This window comes from Vipera berus (genome assembly GCF_964194415.1).
Source record: "Vipera berus genome assembly, chromosome: 1".
Lineage (NCBI taxonomy): Eukaryota > Metazoa > Chordata > Lepidosauria > Squamata > Viperidae > Vipera > Vipera berus.
This window is the reverse complement of record NC_138202.1, coordinates 331,205,308-331,222,048: the sequence shown is the minus strand read 5'-3', so window position 1 is coordinate 331,222,048 and position 16,741 is coordinate 331,205,308. Positions and strand designations below refer to the sequence as shown.

Genomic DNA, 16,741 nt, shown 5'->3' with positions numbered 1-16,741 from the left:
GCAAATTAGATATGGTATATAAGCGGTGGCTCAGTGGGTTAGGACGCTGAGCTTGTCGATCAGAAGGTCGGCAGTTTGGCGGGTCGAATCCCGAGTGCCGCGTAGCAGAGTGAGCGCCTGTTACTTGTCCCAGCTTCTGCCAACCTAGCAGTTCGAAAGCACGTAAAAATGCAAGTAGAAAAATAGGGACCACTACGGTGGGAAGGTAACAGCGTTCCGTGCGCCTTTGGCGTCTAGTCATGCCGGCCATATGACCACGGAGACGTCCTCGGACAAGCGCTGGCTCTTCGGCTTTGAAACGGAGATGAGCACCGGCCCCTAGAGTCGGAAACGACTAGCACGCATGTGCGGGGCAACCTTTACCTTTATATGCAGAATGCAGACTCGAGGAGAGAGAATTATGCTCTTTTAAAGAGGGATCTCACTTGGAACCCGTAACATATTTCACAGAAGCTGAAATACTGTCCATCAAGACCTGGGTGTTGAATGCTGCATTGACATGCAGCCTGGGCTCATTAAACACTCCAGGAAGAGAACATGTGCTGGTGGCCTAGCAGCTCATTTCAGATCAGCCAGTCCCAATGGATCTCAAGCCACAGTTGGGCTTGGTTGGTAGCCTAAGTAGCTAACACTCCATGGCCTCTTGCACTTTGCAGAACCCAATTACCCAATTACCCACGCTCACTCTTATGCTGTGTAGCAAGCTCTGCTTCTGAGACTGTCCCAGTCTCTGGCAGTTTGAAGATACAGATTGGTCAGAGAAAACAGGCCAGGATTTTGGCACTGGGAAAGAGATTAGAGGAGGATTCTGATAACTCTTCTATGAGAGATCTTTGCTAGGCAAGGAGAAGGAAAGGCAGCAAGCAAGATCTTACTGCTGGTTAAAGAAAAGAAGAACTCTTTCTGCAAGGCAAAGAGGAAGAAAAGGGAAATGAGAAAAATAAGACAAAGAAAGAGAAGAAATAGACTTGCAAGAAAAAAAAGTAAACTAAAGGTCTGCAGTTCTTAGTGAAATGGCTATACAAAGATGATTAGAGGACTGGAGGCTAAAACATATAAGGAACGGTTGCTGGAATTGGGTAAGTCTAGTTTAATGAAGATAAGGATGAGGGGGGACATGATAGCAGTGTTCCAATATCTCGGGCTGCCACAAAGAAGAGGGAGACAAGCTATTCTCCAAAGCACCTGAAGGCAAGACAAGAAGCAATGGATGGAAACTAACCAAAGGAAGAAGTAACCTAGAACTAAGGAGAAACTTCCTGCCAGTGAAAACAATTAATCAGTGGAACAATCTGCCTCCAGAAGCTCTGAATGCTCCAACACTGGAAGTCTTTAAGAAGAAATTGGACAGCCATTTGTCTGAAATGGTATAGGGCAGGGGTGTCAAACTGGTGATGCCAGACGCATACCAGGAAACCGCACCCACCCCATTGCCGGCAATGGTGAAGAAGCTCCGATACGTTGTGCGATGTCACGTGATGATGTGCAACGTCGCATGATGTCACACAAGTTTGACATGTCTGGTATAGGGTTTCCTGCCTTAGCAGGGGGTTGGACTAGATGACCTCCAAGGTACCTTCCATCATCATCATCATCACTACTACTGTTGTTATTATTATTATCCTATAATGATTCTGATAAGCAAACAAGTATACTGGGTATATGATTTTCAATTTCTCACATAGATTCTACTATCAGTAGATCTTGCTAAGCAGTTAGAATAACTCATTCTATCTGTAGCTGATTGGACTTTCACATGCCAAAGCTGTAAGCCAAGAGAACTATGTTAATATCCTAATTATTTTACCAAACAGACTATAGACTGAACTTCCTGTTCCTTTTTGTTTCTATGGCAAACAAGGATCCATGTCAGAAGCAGTTCATAAGCAGACTTAGCCATACTAACAAATTTTGATAAACACATGAATCACCTGTTGTATGTTCTTAACAATTAATAACTTGTTTTCCTGGCTTCTAAACAAAGGAAAGTGAATGCAAAGCATATAATCCAAGGCCATTCTGCAAAACCTACACCATGGATAAACAGCCACTAAATACTGGTGAACAAAAGGACATGACAGAATTTTTTACAGATCTTATAACAAAAATTGAGGAAATGTCTCCAGAATTGGTAAGTCTAAAGAAATATTTTTTTTAATGTGCTTGAAATAATTTCCCCTATTTTGACTGAAATAAATTCATTCATCCACAGAAAAATACTGTGAAAAGCTTATTTGGAGGTATTATCACAAACAATGTTGTTTCTCTGGTGAGTTCATACTTCTACTGTCCATTGTTTTTTTAAAGGGGGAGTGGGGAGTGCTAGTATTGGCTTTATATTTACAAATTCCTATTGATACTGTTGGTTTGGTCTGTTATGACTATTATTATTTAGGACTGTGAACATGTTAGCCAAACTGCTGAAGAATTCTATACAGTAAGATGTCAAGTAGCAGATATGAAGAATATTTATGTAAGTAGAACCATAGCAATAACATTGCAGATCTCTTGGCTATTTGAGATCTCTCAAATAGCATTTTATCAAATTGTTATGCTCTTTAATGGTATTACTTGTTTTGAATGGCGGTACATCCAGAATCTCTGGATGTGCTCTTTCCAGCACCTGGGAACATAAAATGTTATTTTCTTCTGAATCAGATCATTGTTTCATCTAGGCCAGTATTGTCAGTGATGAGGGCCAAAGCACCCTAAAATTTCAAGCAGTAATTTCCCCCCTCTACTTTCAACTATTCTCAAGTTTCAAGCTATATCTGATTTTGCTTTTTAGGGAAAAAAACTGCATAGCAGTGGCAGACTTAGTTGTGTATGTTTGTGTCAGCAGCTTTATGATATTTTTTTGCCCCTAGAAACTTCATGTTTGGCTCCTTAAATTAATAATTTAATAGTACTTTAGTTAACACCTATTTAATAAATAAATTTTAATAATATATTATTATAAATTAAATTTAAATGAACTTTCCTTATGTATTATATATAGGAATCTCTTGATGAAGTTACAATTAAAGATACCCTAGAAGGTGATAACATGTATACTTGTTCACACTGTGGAAAGAAAGTACGGGCCGAAAAAAGGTAAAACAGAGGAAAGAAAGCTTTGAGTTTATTCTGGTTTAATTTGCTAAACATTAAATATGTCATGTTTCTAAATACTGTGTTCTTATCCTCTAAATATATAATACTTTGAAAGTAGGATAAGGCATTACTATTATTTAGGTCATTATAAAAGGAATATTTTCTTCTGTTTCTAGGGCATGTTTTAAGAAATTACCTCGAATCTTAAGTTTTAATACAATGAGATACACTTTTAACATGGTTACTATGATGAAGGAAAAGGTCAATACACACTTCTCATTTCCTTTACGTTTGGATATGACTCCTTATACTGAAGATTTTCTCATGGGGAAAAATGACAGAAAAGAAGGTATTTGATTTTACTTCATCTTCAGTTTTTTTCTACTAAATCTATTGACCATTTTAACCAATTTGCATGACATTTTTGGATAATATTGGGCAATTGTCACGGTGGGGTAAGCAGAAGTTGTATTAATTTAAAACAGCTGGTGCTTTCTGAGCTTTTGACATAGATATTGGGAAGCTCGACCATCTCTCTCTCTCCCTCCATGATCATGTGACCACACTTAATATGCTTGTCACTTGACCTGGATTTAGAATCGTTTGCTGTGTCCCACAATCACATGACCTCGTTCTATGACAGTTTTGTGGAAAACCACATTTGCATCTGGTTGTGTTTTGTTTTTGTTTGTTTGTTTTTTTACAAAATTGACCCATAGTGTACCATGATTTGCTTAATGACTTGCTTAATAATCACCACAAAGAGTCATAAAATTGGATTGGTCATGTGACTGATCTCCTTTATGGCCATCGAAACTTACAACCTTAATGGACAGGCTCCATTACAGTCCTAACTTGAGGACCAGCTGTATCTTTTTTTTTTGTCATATCACAGTATATTGTACAGGTAATCCTCAACTTACAACCACAATTGAGTCCAAAATTTCTGTTGTTAAGCAAGACAGCTAAGTGAGTTTTGCCTCATTTTATGACCTTTCTTGCTACCCTTGTTAAGTGAATTGTTGCAGTTATTAAGTTAATTTGGCTTCCCCATTGACTTTGTTTATCAGACGTTTGCAAAAAGTGATCACATGTCCCCTGGACACTACAACACTCAAAATGTCTTTTGCCAAGCATCCAAATTTTGATCACATGACCATAAGTGCAATGGTCATAAGTGTGAAAAACAATGATAATCACTCTTCTTAGTGCCATTGTAACTTTCGTCACTAAAAGAATGGTTACAAGTCAGGGACTAGCTTTTTAACATTACTTCACTTTAGCTTTTCCTATGGTTAAATGGTTGTGATGGTATAAGTACTAGTAGTGCTTGCTTAACAACCCAGAAATAAGATAAGGCGATAAATCATATCTGGGAGATAAACGGAAATGACAAATCTTGCAGATAGGCTGGAAAGTCCTCACTCAAGAACTGCGCCTTAATAATAGTATATTTAAAGTCTTTTTCCAAAATACATTGTAAAATAAGCCTTACCTTTTCTAGGGGCTGAGACAATAAGATACTAAGTTTTGTAAAATATTATTTTAGGTTTCAAGGACGATGGCACTAATTCAAAGGAGACTAGGAGTTATGAGTATGATTTGATAGGTGTAACCGTCCATACAGGAACTGCTGATGGGGGACATTATTACAGTTTTATCCGAGATATTGTTAATCCCCATGCTTACAAAAACAACAAGTGGTAAGTTATGAATGTTTAGTAAATACTTGATTAGTGGTAGAGTATAATTTGTCATTGTTGTATCTCAGAAAATGAGAGGTTTGTTTTTGTTGCTGGATAAACTTATTATGTCTGCAAAATTAGTCACCAACATTACTTAAGATTACAAGCATTTATTCTGTCCCAGCTTTAATAGCATTTGCTGAATATTTCATCTTACTAGTAGTTGGGATTGTATTTACTTTGCTTGAATTTTCTGTAATATTATAGCAAAATTAAGAACTTCACTGAATTTCACTTTCATTTATCTTCAGGGCAGTAAATATTTTAGTCTTGTATGAATCAACTGAAGACTCAATGTTTTTGCATTTTTAGGTATCTCTTCAATGATGCTGAAGTAAAGCCATTTGATTCTGCTCAGTTGGCTTCTGAATGTTTTGGTGGAGAAATGACAGTGAGTTGTAATATTTTTTAATACTATTAAAAAGGAACATGTGTTGTTGCAGTTCCTGTTAATGTTACCTCACCTTGCCATTTCACTGCACATTTATCCACTATAATCAGCAACTAGGTCAGAAAACCTCTGGCTTGACAATATGATTCCATCCTGGGGAACAAAAGAAAGAAGGGAAAGGAGGGGGGGGGGAAATGAAGAAGAAAAAAAAGGCTGCAAATTTTTAAAAAAATCTACACAAGTAGGAAGCAATGAAGCTTTCAAAGACTATGGAATACACACTTAAAATATATTCATCTATTCATTGACTCTAATAATAATTATCTATTATTCAGTTACGGTAATTACATTTCCATATATTATTGTTGCAACCACTTGTAATTATAATTGTATGCGTGATAGTTTTACACAATAGATAATTACCATCCTATTGTATTCAGAACTAAATTGTAGAAAATTATACACCCATTCAAATTAAATTTGTTATATATAATGTTGAAGTAGCGTTGAAATTTGTACAGTTATCAAAAAGTAACATTACAAAGAAAATGTATTCCTTCTAATATATTTTTTTCCCCAGACGAAAACCTATGACTCTGTCACCGATAAATTTATGGATTTCTCTTTTGAAAAGGTACCTAATTTTATATGTTAATTTAGACAATATCATCTTTCAGTCTTCCTTTTTTGATTTCAATGAAGTGTTGGCTTTTTGTTTTTCTTCTCTCAGACTCACAGTGCATACATGCTCTTCTATAAACGAATGGAGCCAGAAGAAGAAAATGGCAAAGATTATACATTTGATGTTTCTTCTGAATTACTAGAAGTATGTGCCTCCTAGAATTATAAGTCATTATACTTCAAACAACACAAATTTACATACATTTCTAAAATTCTGTTTTCACTTTATCATTATGGAGTACTGAGTGTAGATTAACGAGAAAAAATGAATTTCAGTAACTGTAGAATCAAGCTGCAGCATAACAAAATTGACAAAAGTGAAGGGGGTCTGAATACTTTCTGGATGCACTGTACCTTGGATTCTAAGATAAGCTAAGGCCTTTAGCGAGGGAGAATGAGACCCCTCATTTCATCAGTCTTCCATCATCTATCTATCTATCTATCTATCTATCTATCTATCTATCTATCTATCTATCTATCTATCTATCTATCTATCTATCTATCTATCTATCTATCTAATCCATTCACTCCAGCAGTTTTATTCAGAACGGCTCAAGGTTGACTCAGCCTTCATCCTTCCAAGGTTGGTAAAATGAGGACACAGATTATTGGGGACAATATGCTGACTCTAAACTGCTTAGAGCTGTAAAGCATTATGAAGCGGTATATAAGGCTAAGTAGTATTGCTATTGCTATCTGTCATTAATTAATATGCTGCCCATCTCACCGTCAAATGACTGGGCAGCTTACAACGATATAAAACAAGATTAAAAGCATTCAGTGTTAACAAAACGTTAAACATTTATTGATTTTATTGTAATTTCTTTGGTGATTGCTCTGAGTCACTGAGAATCAGGTAGCATATAAGTTTAATAAACTGTCATTGATTTCAGAGTAGTAGGAGCACTCCCAAACAGTTTGGAATAGGATATAGGGAACATTGTTTAGTTTACTTACTTAGGATGCTTTTTATTATTTAAGTGAAGTTTCCATGAGAGAAAACACAAGTAGCATTTTATATAATGACTAATTTTGAATTATGTTACATTTAAATAGCAAGGTTAACTTTTTATTGTATTTATTAAATTTGTTTGCTGCCCATCTCACCACAAATATTTATTCATTCAGTTAATCAATTTATATAGGTTAAGAAGTTCTTACATGAGCCAGTAATTTATTTTTCATCCATCTCTGAATATAGTAAATGGCGTTACCTGATTTTTCTCATTTTTTTTCATCAGTGGATATGGCATGATAACATGCAGTTCCTTCAGGATAAGAATATTTTTGAGCATACATATTTTGGGTAAGGTTTACATAAATTTATATTAATAAATAAACTCAAAGTTTTTAAATCCAGTTTTTAAAAAATGGGTGTAAAAACAAGTACTTGTGCATGTGTTTGCCCTAGATTTATGTGGCAGTTGTGTAGTAGCATCCCCAGCACATTACCAGATCCCAAAGCAGTTTCTCTGATGACAGCCAAGGTAGAGTATCTTACTGTCAGATTGCTTTAAAAAAACACAATGTTTTAGCACTTGTTCAGGATAGTCTGTGACTATCAATTATTGTTTTACAGTTAAGCACTTCTTTTGTCCTTGAAACATTTATCCATTCAAAAGAAAAGGTATGTGCTTGGATTTCCTATAACATAGTGTATATTTCTAACATTGATTAAGATAAACAAAAATCCTTTGCTTCACTGACTGAAATATAAAGCAAAAATTATAATGAAATTTCAGTTCTTTTCAAACTAGATTATTTCATTGTCTAAATCAGCAGTCCCAAGCTTGGCAGCTTGGTGGCCTGATTGGGGGGGAGGGGAACTGAGTCGTTTGAGCAGCGGACTCACGCAAGTCAAGCTGCACATGCATGGTGGCTGTTGCATGGCCCTGTTCTAAATAGGCTATGGCCCTGTAGCAGGCCGCGGCCTGAGGTTGGGGACCCCTGATCTAAACGAACGTTTGAGCTAATACAGGTAGACCTTGCTTAGCATCTTCTTTGTGTAGCAACCATTCAAAATTATGAAGGTGTAGAAAAAATAACTTTGTGACCAAGGCATATGTTTACACTTTTGTATAGTTATGATGGCACTGAATGAAGGGAGCTTACCAACTGGTTCTCAGAATTGTGGCTGTCATACTGTCCATTGGTCATGTGATTGTGTTCTAGGAGTTTGGGTACCCAGCTCACGATTACAACACCACAGCAATCCATGATCACCATTTGTAACCTTCATTGGCAGTTTTCCACAAGCAAAAATTTCAAGTTATTCCCATAAGTCACTCACGTTACCTTTTCTTCTAAGGAGCCCCACTATGGAGTATGAGATCCCAGGCATCTTGTAATAGTGGCTCAGTGATTAGAATGCAGCATTGCAGGCTGATTCTGGCCACTGCCAGTAGTTCAGTCCTGACCAGCTCAAGGTTGACTCAGCCTTCCATCCTTCTGAAGTCAGTAAAATGAGGACCAGATTGTCGAGGTCAATATGCTAACTCTGTAAACCATTTAGAGAGTGCTATAAAGCACTGCGAAGCAGTATACAACACTAAGTGCTAGTACTAATTGCTAGTTCGTAGTACATCCCCTGTATTCTCCACATTGCCCACCCTTGGCCCCCACCAGCCCACCAACCGGAACACCCACTCTCCCAAAGTTCTGACACACCAGCCTGTTTGTCTAGTACTCTGATCACATGAGGTCTTCTCTTAATGGCCCACATGATCTCTCGGTTACGATGACAACTGGGACTGTCAGGATTGATGTGCTAAGCAATGTGGTCATATGACATCTTTATGACTGCATTGCTTTGCCAATGGAGATTCTGGTCTAATTGCCGTTGTAATCCAAGGACTACCTGGCCAGTCAGATAGTATGCATTGTCCTATGCTTTACTCATTCCCCCACTCCCCATCTCAGACTGGAATGATTGGAGAAGAAGGAATTTACAAGGGAGTAATCACACAATGGGAATACACATTGGCAAGAATACATTGGTGCCAGCTGTTTACTTACAGCTCTCGGGGCTACTAGCTGCAAGCATGCTAAGCAGACAGCCAGTGTATTTCCCATTGTATACCTATTTACTCTCCTGTAATCTTTTTTTCTTCAATCTCTTTTGTGCCTGGCTTTTGTTTTTCTCTTCCTCCTCCTTGCAGCCCCAACTACAATAGGTAAGCAGAATTGCCAGCACATTTTTCTGATGTGTATTCCTCATACGCCTGCTTACACTCTTTAAATCTCTTCTCCAGTAAATATGAATACATACATTAATTCTGTTCTAACTAATTATCTAGCACTGAGAAGAGCATTCTGAAAGGTAAGGAAATTGGAAAAAAGAAAGCTGAAGTAAAAATGTAAGCCCAGTTGCAATTAAGTGATATATATTTAGTTATTTAAAACATTTATATAACTGCCCACCTGATAACAAACTCTGGGAGGTCCCCAATATTCCACTTAGCAACTGCCAGTCCCAATTGTGGTTTCTAAACAAGGACTACCTGTATGGACAATTTGATTTCCTTGGCCTAGGACAGGATATCTTAACTTTAACAAATTAACCCTTATGTAAATTAAGATATCATTACAATAAATGTGATATGTCGTCTTTAAACCAGATGAATTGAATATGCAAGACAAAGACTTTTTAAAGTTCAAACCAAATCATTCTGTTCGCCTATGGAACATGGGAGGGGCTGCTGAAACCATAACTGTATCATACTTACTGTTTTTAATGTTACATAACTGAGGAAAAAATTATATGCTTCAGTTTGAATGTTTACTTCCTTTAGCCTACAATGCTTCAGTGGATTGAACTGTTAACTAAGCAATTTAACAACAGCCAAGCTGCTTGTGAGGTAAGGCAGAAATGAAGAATTCAGTGAAATGTGCTAGTTAGCAAAAGCCTGTCATTTTTGTGTTTCCTAAGTTAGGAAGAATAAATTTATGGATTTGGTAAAGTGCTAAAGACATGCTGTATAAAATAAGAAAAAGTGTTTCATAAAACCATGATTGCCTAAAAAGATTTTTTAAATTAATTCATAGGTAAGGCAACCATCTATAAGAATAATGTTGACCTTTTATAAGATTCCTATTTATTATTTATGCAAGAGGAGTTCTGAAAAAGTGCACAAATGTTAGCATGATTTGTTATAATTTGTCTAGCATCAAACGTTTTCCATTGTTAGAATACTTATACTTATTTAGGTGTCATGAACCTAGAAGACAGGACAACTATCATCCTTGGCCTTCATTTTTTTCAAAAAGCTGTGGAAAGTAGTTGTTTTTTTTCCTTCCCAACTATGCAAATATTTACTGAATTACTTTTGGAGCTTTACTTAAGTTATTTAACCACTGATTAGTAGAATAGGAAATGCTTTAATTGTTAAGGAATACATGCTAAAATGTTAAATACATGTTTTTTCCCCCAAGTGGTTTCTTGATCGTATGGCTGATGATGACTGGTGGCCTATGCAGATTTTAATTAAATGCCCCAATCAGATTGTAAGGCAGGTAAGATAAAGCATAATCTGTGTCATTTAAAGTGTTATTGCTTAGGATTAGGTTCTTAAATTCATAGAATGAATTTTAACCATCAAACCCAACATCTTAGGTTGCAGTGCCCTTGATATTATTGCACATATTTGAGGTGTACTTCACATTCTTTGAGGTCTTCAGCTCAAAAAAAGTATGGCAGTTTTTAGAAGGATTTCTGATAAACAATATAACAAAGTCTAAGTGTACATGTGGACTTTGAAATTTAGTCTGCATACCAAAGTAGATTCACAAAGATTTCTTTAGGTACATTTTTACTTGAATAAGAGGCCCCATTACACATTACAAATAGCTTATGCCTAATTTTTTTTTTAAAAAAACTGAACTTCTTTCCCAGCAGCGGTTTGCCATTCAGCCAGAGGAATGAGCCCAAAGGCATTTTTATATATGTAAATACTGCCTCAGTTTGGATTGTTGCAAGTAGAATACTTTAGAAGTTACACTATACTCTTCTATGTAGTTCTAACAGTTTTTGTGCTGTTGCTGCAAAAAAAGCAAATATAGTCTTGATCTGCATGAATTGAAGTATAGTGCCGAGGCCAAAGGTGGTAGTAATACTTCTTCTCGATCTTGTTTTGGCCATACCTAAGAGTGTTCCATTCTGTTTGGGCACCACATTTTATAAACAATATTGAAAAACTGGAATCTATGTAAAAGAGTAGTCAAGATGATAAGGGGCTTTAAAAATGTGAGAAATGGTTGGAAGTATTGGGTTTGTGTAGGCTGCAAGAACACACAATAGGTGTCTTTAAATATCTGAAAAGCCATCACGAAGAAGACAATGTGTTTTTCAGAGTTATTTCTGAAGATAATATAAAAAACCAATGTGTTTAAATTAAATAAAAATAAATTATGTTTGTACATCAGGAGAAATAATTCTAATAAGAGCTGTTCCACAAAGAAAATGACTATGTTAAAATGTAGTGGACTTGTATTCAGTGGAAATGTTCTGAGAGACTCTGCATGGCTGTTTGTCAAGGTTGCTACAATAATAAATTCCTGCATTGAGTAAGGGGGCCTGAACAAAAGTATCTTGAAAGTCTTTTCTAATCTTTAAGGTTCTATGATTAAATGATTTAAGATATATTCTGCATAAAATATATTAAGTGTGTAATACAAAGGCAAAATACCACTAATTCAGTGATGAACTTTTCAGTAAAATAATCCATGATCATTGTGTTTCTAAAGGTTTGTGAAAGCAAATATGTCTGTGACATCTAACCTTAAAGCTTATGACTTTACAGATGTTTCAGCGTTTGTGCATCCATGTGATTCAGCGGCTAAGGCCAGTCCATGCTCATCTCTACCTACAGCCAGGACTAGAAGACTGGTACATTTTAATTCCATCTATTTCAAATATTTATTTTGTAAAATTAATTTATCATATGCCAGTATTATACAGTTATATTGGGGAGCATTTACATTGGTCTTTTATATCAGATAACATTTTCTGTTACTGTGTGATCAGAAAATAAACTGCAGTACAGTAAATTATAAACAATTTCTCTTAAAGCATTATGGTATGCCTTTTCAGTGTTATTATTTTTCAGCTAAGTCATGTAACTAAGAAGAGTTTATTCATGCACGTATAACTACTGCATATAAAGTAAGCACTGTTAACCATTTCAGATGCAATCCTAAATATAGTGTACTTTGCATAATGTAGGAAGTTGGAACAACTTTTCAGATTGATTTTGGATCTGTTTGCCTTCAGTGACTTCAATATGCACTGATGAACAATGAAATGTATTTTCAGTTCAGATGACATGGATGGTCCTGTGGAAGATATTGGTAGTCGGTCATGTGTGACTCGTTTTGTGAAGACTCTGTTGTCAATTATGGAACATGGTGTTAAACCTCACAGTAAACATCTCACAGAATACTTTGCCTTTCTTTATGAATTTGCCAAAATGGGAGAAGAGGAGGTGAGTGATTCTGCATGAATTCTGCTGTTACATTTATTATTCATTACTAAGCTTGAGTGCCATTTTTGTTATTTAATCTTTGCATTTCTATGTTTATTACAAAAATCAGTTTTGAGAAGAGGGCAGAATATAAACAGTTGTTACTTACATATTTCATATTCAATTATTTGCAGAGCCAGTTTTTGCTTTCTCTGCAAGCAATTTCAACCATGGTTCATTTCTATATGGGAACTAAAGGTCCTGAAAACGTAAGTCTGGAGTAATCTTTTATAGCCTAATTTCTCATTGGCACTTTAGTGGATCAGTCCCAGTCTTTCAAGGATATACTTCATGACTACTCTCATCTTTTTTCTGCAAAAAATTGTCTTTAACAAATTTATCATAATCCTTGCTCTACTTCTGTTCTGAGTTTCTCCAAACAGATTATCTCTACAGTATTATTCCTAGTAGATCTTTAAACTACATTTTGATTATGAAGCTAGATTTGGGATTATTTATTGCAGTTCTAAAGCTTAGCATGATTAAACACTCATAAACACACACACACACACACACACACACACACACAGAGAGAGAGAGAGAGAGAGAGAGAGAGAGAGAGAGAGAGAGAAATATTTGTCCTTACTCATTTAGTAAAAAGTCCTTTTGCAGAGATGTGTAGTATGTGAGAGAGAGATGGAGATTAATATTTTGTTTTGCTTTTTTTGTCAGCCACAAGTTGAGGTACTATCAGAAGAAGAAGGAGAAGAGGAGGAGGAAGAGGAAGACATTCTTTCTTTAGCGGAAGAAAAATATAGGCCTGCTGCACTTGAAAAGATGATTGCTCTGATAGCTCTTCTGGTAGAACAGTCTCGATCAGAGAGGTAAGGAGTATTCACATATACCAGATTGTTTATGTATTGCATGTATTCATCTGTTTTTTATGTTTTTTATTAAAAGTTTTATAAACATCAAAAGCTAACAAAGTTCAAAGAGTAAAAGAAGCAAGAAAAGAAAGAAGAAAATCTGCAAAAACCTATTCTGGTTTTTAATACCTTTTATATTATTTGATAGCACAAGCCAATCTAGAAAACTTACTGTCAAGGCCTTTATCTGATTAGCTTAAGGTTTTACATATATCTTATATACTTGCCTATAAGCCAAGAATTTCAGATGCCAACATATATCTAAAATTGGGTTCAGCTTATTAATGAAAACATATAGTAATACTTCTTACAAGTACCTATATATCCTTTATTCACTCATGGATAAACCCATCTCTTGTTAAGCTGATGAGCTTATTCACAGGTGGCACACTTCATAGTATTTTGATTCAAAATTTGAGGATTGATTGAAACATGGATGGGCTTATACATACATATATGTCCTTTGAGATACTACACATTGGACATCTCTAACATTTTTCCTTTATTAAGTTTGTTTATGCTGATGAAAAAGTAGAATACAGTCTCAGAGTGGTAGAGATTATTTGATGTTACATATCTGAACCAGTGCAAAATCAGAGAGTTTAGTAACTATACATGCTAAGTAGACAGGGCCTCAGATGACTAGTACGTCTTATGATTCATATCCAAAAGATCTCAGGTTCAGTTCTTGCCATCTCCAAATAAGCTGGTGAAAGACGTCCATCAAAAATCTCAAGGGAACTACTGCCAGTCATTATTGATTAATGAAGCAAAAATCTGATCCATTAATTGTGCCATCTGGCCATCTCCAGAATTAGTTTTTTCAATCTGATGGCCAAGGCACCTAGCTTGAAAAGCAACATGTTTGTTAGAAGGCATTCTTCATGATATCACCCAATTCACAGGAGTGATTCTGGAGTATTTGGGGTCCTAAGCTATACAAAATAGATTTAATGGTTTACTGTATATTATCAAGTATTCTTCCTCATTCAGAAGTATTCAGAAAGTATTCAGACCTACCCTCAGTACCCCATAATGACAAAGTGAAAACAGAATTATAGAAATGTCTATAAATTTATGAAAAAGAAAAAACTGAAATATCACATTGGCATTCAGACCCTTCACTCAGTACTTTGTTGAAGCACCTTTGGCAGCAATTACAGCCTCAAGAATTTTTGGGTATGACACAACAAGCTTTGCACATCTGGAACAGGATTTTCTGCCATTCTTCCTTACAAATGCAGATGGCGACTGTCAGTAGACAGCCATTTTTAGGTCCCTCTAGAGATGTTCAATAGGGTTCAAGTCAGGGCTCTGGCTGGGCCACTCTAGTTCAAACAACTTCCAGTTAGCTCAAGTCACACTGTCCCAGCATATTCAGTCAGAGAGCATTCACACAATATGGTGAAAGAAGTCTCTATAAATTTCAGAATTTCATTATGTGAGTTTCCAGTAGCTCTTACCACTACTGAGGTCAAAGTGTCCATTCTACTATTAGAAAGAAGATGCAGAAATTAAATCTATATGAAAGGTGTGCCAGGAGGAAACCTCAACTGCCAGCAAGAATACCAGGTCAAGACCCAAAATTTATTCATGAACACCTAGATAAAGACCAGTATTTCTGGAACAATGTGATCCGAACAAATATGGCAAAGATGGAATAATTTGGAATGGTACCAGATAACATGTCTGTTGAAAACCAAAGGGAGCATGTTTCACAAGAATCAGATATAACTATAAAGCATGGTGATACAAATGTTCCTCTGTTGCATTAGGGCCTGGCCAGTAGAAGCGTACAAGGCTGTATCCTTTCCCCTTATTTATTCAACCTATATGGTGAATATAAACTGCATTCAGAAAGTATTCAGACACCCTTCACTTTTGTCAATTTTGTTATGCTGCAGCCTGATTCTACAGTTGTTAAAGTTCTCTTTTTTCCTCATTGATCTACACTCAGTATCCCTTAATGACAAAGTGAAAACAGAATTTTAGGAATGTCTGTAAACTTATGAAAAAAGAAAAAATGAAATATCACATGCTGGCATAAGTATCAGCCCCTTCACTCAGTACTCTGTTGAAGCACCTTTGGCAGCAATTACAGCCTCGAGTCTTGTTGGGAATGATGTGACAAGCTTTGCACACCTGGATTGTGGGATTTTCTGCCATTCTTCCTTGCAAATCATCTCAGGCTTAATCAGGTGAGATGGCGACCATTGGTGGACAGCCATTTTCAGGTCCCTCCAGAGATGTTCAATACGGTTCAAGTCAGGGCTCTGGCCAGGCCACTCTAAAACATTTGCAGAGCTGTCCCTAAGCCACTCCTGTGTTGTCTTGACTGTGATCCTAGGATCGTTGTCATGTTGGAAAGTGAACCTTCGGCCCAGTCTGAGGTCCTGAGCGCTGTGGAACTGGTTTTCATTGAGGATATCCCTGTACTTTGCTCCATTCAGCTTTTCTTCAACCTTGATCAGTCTCCCAGTCCATGCTGCTGAAAAACACTCCCACAGCATGATGCTGCCACCACCATGCTTCACTGTTGGGATGATACTGGGCAGGCGATGAGTGGTGTCTGGTTTCCTCCAGGCATAACATTTAGAACTGAGGCCAAACAGTTCAATCTTGGTTTCACAATCTGAGAATCAGGTGCTTTTCTGCAAATTCCAAGAGGGCTTTCATGTGTTTTGCACTGAGGAGAGGCTTCTGTCTAGCCACTCTGCTATAAAGCCCAGATGAATGGAGGGCTGCAGTGATGCTTGTCCTTCTGGAACTCTGTTCCATCTCCACACGGCATGTCTAGAGCTCAGTCAGATGGACCATCGGTATCTTGGCCACCTCTCTTACTAAGGCCCTTCTCCCCCAATTGCTCAGTTTGACCGGGTCATCAGGTCTTGGAAGAGTCCTGGTTATGGCAGACTTTTTTTTAAAAAAATTCCATTTATATCCCGCCCTTCTCCGAAGACTTCTTCCATTTGAGAAATATGGAAGCCATTATACTCTTAGGAACCTTCAGTCAGCATAAATATTATTGTAGCATTCCCTAGATCTGCGCTTTGCAATAATCCTGTTTATGATCTCTGCAGGCAGTTTCTTTAATCTCATAGCTTTTGCTCTGGTACAGTATGCATTGTCAGCTTTGAGGCCTTCTATAGAGAGGTCTGTGCCTTTCCAAATTATGTCCAATCAATTTAATTTACCACAGGTCAATTCCAATCAAGGTGTAGAAACATGTCAGCAATGATCAAGAGAAATGAGAGGTACCTGAGCTAAATTTCAAGTGTTGTTCCAAAGGGTCTGAATACTTATGCCAATGTGATATTTCAGTTTTTTCTTTTTCATAAATTTACAGATATTTCTAAAATTCTGTTTTCACTTTGTCATTATGGGGTATTAAGTATAGATCAATAAGAAAAAAATAATTTCAATAACTAGAATCAGGCTGCAGCATAA

The 16,741-nt window shown here is 36.6% G+C and overlaps 1 protein-coding gene across 2 annotated transcripts in view; it reads left to right on the top strand.

Moving 5' to 3' along the window:
• The window catches only part of USP34 (ubiquitin specific peptidase 34), a 158,509-nt gene that overhangs the window by 118,123 nt on the left and 23,645 nt on the right, over positions 1–16,741 (top strand). For both annotated transcript variants that reach the window (XM_081336055.1, XM_081336054.1), the window contains exons 45-62: positions 1,985–2,131; positions 2,213–2,269; positions 2,396–2,473; positions 2,999–3,093; positions 3,270–3,442; positions 4,643–4,796; positions 5,151–5,229; positions 5,810–5,863; positions 5,960–6,055; positions 7,152–7,216; positions 7,322–7,397; positions 7,490–7,537; positions 9,702–9,767; positions 10,342–10,422; positions 11,709–11,794; positions 12,221–12,389; positions 12,563–12,637; positions 13,101–13,252. In XM_081336055.1, the coding sequence (XP_081192181.1) occupies positions 1,985–2,131; positions 2,213–2,269; positions 2,396–2,473; positions 2,999–3,093; positions 3,270–3,442; positions 4,643–4,796; positions 5,151–5,229; positions 5,810–5,863; positions 5,960–6,055; positions 7,152–7,216; positions 7,322–7,397; positions 7,490–7,537; positions 9,702–9,767; positions 10,342–10,422; positions 11,709–11,794; positions 12,221–12,389; positions 12,563–12,637; positions 13,101–13,252 (1,751 nt within the window). The remainder of the gene's footprint in view (positions 1–1,984; positions 2,132–2,212; positions 2,270–2,395; positions 2,474–2,998; positions 3,094–3,269; positions 3,443–4,642; positions 4,797–5,150; positions 5,230–5,809; positions 5,864–5,959; positions 6,056–7,151; positions 7,217–7,321; positions 7,398–7,489; positions 7,538–9,701; positions 9,768–10,341; positions 10,423–11,708; positions 11,795–12,220; positions 12,390–12,562; positions 12,638–13,100; positions 13,253–16,741) is intronic.